We start from the raw sequence: 4,153 nt of genomic DNA on the forward strand, positions 1-4,153 counted from the left end.
ACATATATTCAAATGCTTAATATACATTTCTTTTGCGTACGAGTTATATGTGTGTGTGTGCGCGTGTACTTGTGTTTTGTATCTTTTTGCATATATACGTATAGGATGTCTGAAGTCTACAGTCTTCATTCGTACACGAGTATGTGTTCTTCTGAAAGCGTAATGATAAACTTCCTAAGTTTTATTTGTTTCTTTCTATGGCTTATGTAAAGCGACGTCTACTTCCAGTAGACTTGCTGTGTAATGTCACTCACTGATGGGTCATCGCTCAGGAGAAACTTACTGTGAACAGTGCTGTTGATATCAGCATAACATTCAACCGTATTCATAACCACACACACACGCATGTATGTATGTATTTTTGTGCTTGTGTTTGCCCCACCACCATCACTTGACAACTTTCTCAGCAGTTCGGTAAAAGTCACCAATAGAATCAGACTTTAAAATAAATAAATCAGTACTCGATTCGGTCTGCTCGACTAACCACTTCACAGTGGTACCCCAACATGGAGGCAGTCCAATAACTGAACCAAGCAGAGATGTTAAAAGAGATATGAGTAGAGGTGTGTGGCCTAGTGGTTAGGCTGTTGCACTCACGATCGCTAGATCGTGGGTTCGATTCCTTGACTGAGCGGCGCGTTGTGTTCTTGAGCAAAACACTTCACTTCCCGTTGCTCCAGTCCCGCTTTGATCAAGGGGGCATTGTTAGCCTTCTCGCTTAGCCAGCAGGGTGGGGTCTTTTGAGGGCTGAAACAATGCTAAATCGCACTGTGACCAGCGATGTGTAACAACATATGACAGCCTGGTCGGTCACGTAATCACATGATATGAGTAGAGGGGTCTGCGTATGGTAATGCCTTTTTCTAACTAGAAATTGTTATCGAGAGCAAGAAATCTCCTTAAAAATCTAACTTTTATTTCCGTTGAAGGGGGGTGAGCTGTGATAAGTGGAAAGCAAGGAGAAAACAGCTGTAGGAGAAATAAACATTGAAGATCTTTGGGTACGTGTATGTTTAACATACAGTTTGTGTGTACTTGTGCGTGTGCTTGTGTGCGTGTGTGGACCGTGCATCTGCTCTCTCTCCTGAACCCACCCCGCTGTCTCCCACCTCCCATTTCCCCTCACCTACCACTCCACCACCCTACCTTTCCAACGCACCATTTTCCGAGCTTTCTGGCGACTCCAGTCCGACCCCTCCACTTCTTAGTATAGCGTTCATAGCCTCTCTCCCTAAACAGCTCCCTGTAAACTGTTCTTGTTTCTAACGGTCATTTAACTTAGCTATATAGTGTTATTATTCGTACGTAACCTTAGCATTTAGCGCAAGTCTTGCATTTGTAACATGGTTCCCTCACGATGAATTTATGTGCATATACCAGCTTCTCTCACTTCTTTGGAGTAGAGTGCACATAATTTTTGAAACATATGTAGGAATTAAAGGAACTTGTTGATTATATGCGTTTTGCTCTATTTATTATTATTCTATACATCTACTCAAAATACATCACTTTAACATGGAATTTCTACCCATTAACCGGGTATAATATCCCAGTTTTTGTGTGATTTTTGCTACCCTGGTAACTATTAACATATTTGCATTATCGAAGTTTTTCAACCAAGATAATATTAATATATACATAAATTTATATATATATATATATATATATATATATATATATATATATATATATATATATATATATATATATATATATATATATATATATATATATACATATGTAGGTGTGTGTATGTACATACATACATACATACATACATACATACATGTACACACGGATATATATATATATATATATATATATATATATATATATATATATATATACATATACACGCATGTATATATATGCACACAAAAATACTAACATACACGCGCGCGCTTATGTGTGTGGTTATGTGTGTGCACACAACAGTGTGCATAAGCTTGCAGATGGTAATGCAATTAACGTAATATTAATATTAATATTACGAAGAAAGTAAAGAGTACTCGCTGCATGAATGGGAGTAAATATCTATAATTACATTATTGCTTAAATAGATTATGTTTCCACTTTCCATTACATAGATTTTTGTTCAAACGGTAATCATCAGATTACGTCTCAATCGGGAAGTCTCTTGTAGAGTGTTGTAACAATCCAATGAGTTCCACGAAGAGGGAGTGCGTGCATGTGAAAGGAAGCATGTGCGTTTGTGCGTGTGAGAGAGAGAGAAGGAGGGGAAGAGAGATGATGATGATGATGATGATGAGAGACAGAGAGTACGTTTCAGTACTTACTCCAAGACACTCTGAAGCCCGAACAATCACCTTATGAATGTAACTCTAAGTAGCTATGGTGTAGATAATAGACTTTGTACGAATGCATGCATACATACAAAAGCGCACTCGGCGGAAGGGAAAACCAGTAGCGCTGGCCGAGAGATCCTTCAAATGCAGTTGCTGTGTGCGTGACTGCCATTCCCGTGTGGATCTCTACAGCCGAAGCAGATGTTGCACCACCATCAGCTGCTGACACGATTTCTTCGGGCGGTGACCCATGGCCTCTCGTGAACGATGGATGACTACTACTTGCTTTTGCTAATGGCGTTCTGTTTTAAAAGGAAACATTAACTGTTGAATGTACAGAACCACTTGAAAATTTTTACCCTCTTCCTTTCCACGAATAATGTACGTGTATTAGTTTCAACTATTGTCTGTAGGTTCCGGGAGCAAATTTCTGTTGTAACCTTTGTTTCAATTCATTTTGAAAATAATTAAGAATACAGGAAAATAGCTCTGTCCTTAATAACCTGACGTTTGGGGCATAATTTGCTTTGCAATTTTGGCGCAAGGCCAGTAATTTGAAGGACGAACACAAGTCGTTTACATGGACTTGAAGGGGACTTAGTTTATTCCTCGAAAGGACGAAGGACAAAGGTGACATCGGTGGATTTTAACACAGAATGTAAAGAGCTGGAAAAGCACTTTTCCACTCTGTAACGATTCCAGCTTTCTGTGGATTTTCACTGTTCTTCCGTGTCTCACTAGCATAGAGAATTGTCACTAGAACTAAGCCGTTGACCCAGTAAAGCTAGCAATATATCGTCTTCCACAACAGAAAGCCTTCCTGGCCTTGGTTTATCTTCAGGGCTGATGTCAGCTTCCTTGAAACGTCTGAATCAGTGCCACAGGTTTGTCAACAGTTCCTGGGCCTGCCACATCATTAATTTCTTTTGTCACTGCTCTTGCATAGGTAGCGTAAAATGGCTCTAATTGCAATTTGTTCGTCACTCATTATCAAAGCAATAAAATAAAGACTAAACAATTAATGTTTATCTGTTACACATGAAAATATATATACACAACGGGTGCTTTTATTTATTTGATATTCTTTGCTTCTATTTTTCTATTTTACTTGTTTCAGTCATTAAACTAGGGCACAACCACTCACTACACTTTAGTCGGCCCGAGGCTAAAGTAGAAGGCACTTGCTCAACATGTCATGCGGTGGCACTGAACCCGATACCGTGCGTTTGAAAAACAAACTACTTACCACCGAGCCACGCTACACACACAATCACGCACATACACACACGTATCCCGTTAGGATGAAAGGTAAAGCCGATCTCGAAGGAATTTGAACTGAAAACGTAAAGACGAAAAACCGCTAAGCATTTCGCCCGGTATGCAAAAGATTCTGCCAGCTCGTCGCCTTAAGACTTCCGCGCACGCACGCACACGTCCAATATTACTTTCAAGTTTTGGCACAAGACCAACACCTTCGGGGGTTGAGCCAGTTGATTACATTGACCCCCCACCCCTGCTCAACTGGTACTCATTTGATCGACCCCGAAAGAGATGAAAGGCAAAGTCGAATCCGGCGGAATTTGAATTCAGGTCGAAATGCCGTTAAGCATTTCGCCCGGCGTGCAAACAATTTTGCCAGCTCACCACCTTAACACACACACACACACACAATATTAATTACAATTTTAACATACCTCGAAATTATCATCGGCAGGAACAAGCTCAGACCCTAAAACAGCCAAAACGAAGAAGCAAAGTTTCAAATTGTACATGGTCCGTTCAGAGCAACAGTAAACCTTTCTCTGTTGATTGCTACGATCTTCCTTCCTTTCTTTTCTCATTTATTT

General features: G+C 40.0%; 1 protein-coding gene across 1 annotated transcript in view; it reads right to left on the reverse strand.

Moving 5' to 3' along the window:
* The window catches only part of LOC106876111 (stromelysin-1), a 122,254-nt gene extending 118,101 nt beyond the window's left edge, over nt 1-4,153 (reverse strand). Inside the window, exon 1 of the mRNA XM_089341044.1 lies at nt 4,001-4,153. Coding sequence (XP_089197170.1) covers nt 4,001-4,147 — 147 coding nt within the window. The 5' untranslated portion in view covers nt 4,148-4,153. The remainder of the gene's footprint in view (nt 1-4,000) is intronic.

The sequence above is a fragment of the Octopus bimaculoides genome, chromosome 24 (assembly GCF_046866305.1).
Source record: "Octopus bimaculoides isolate indiv1 chromosome 24, ASM4686630v1, whole genome shotgun sequence".
NCBI lineage: Eukaryota > Metazoa > Mollusca > Cephalopoda > Octopoda > Octopodidae > Octopus > Octopus bimaculoides.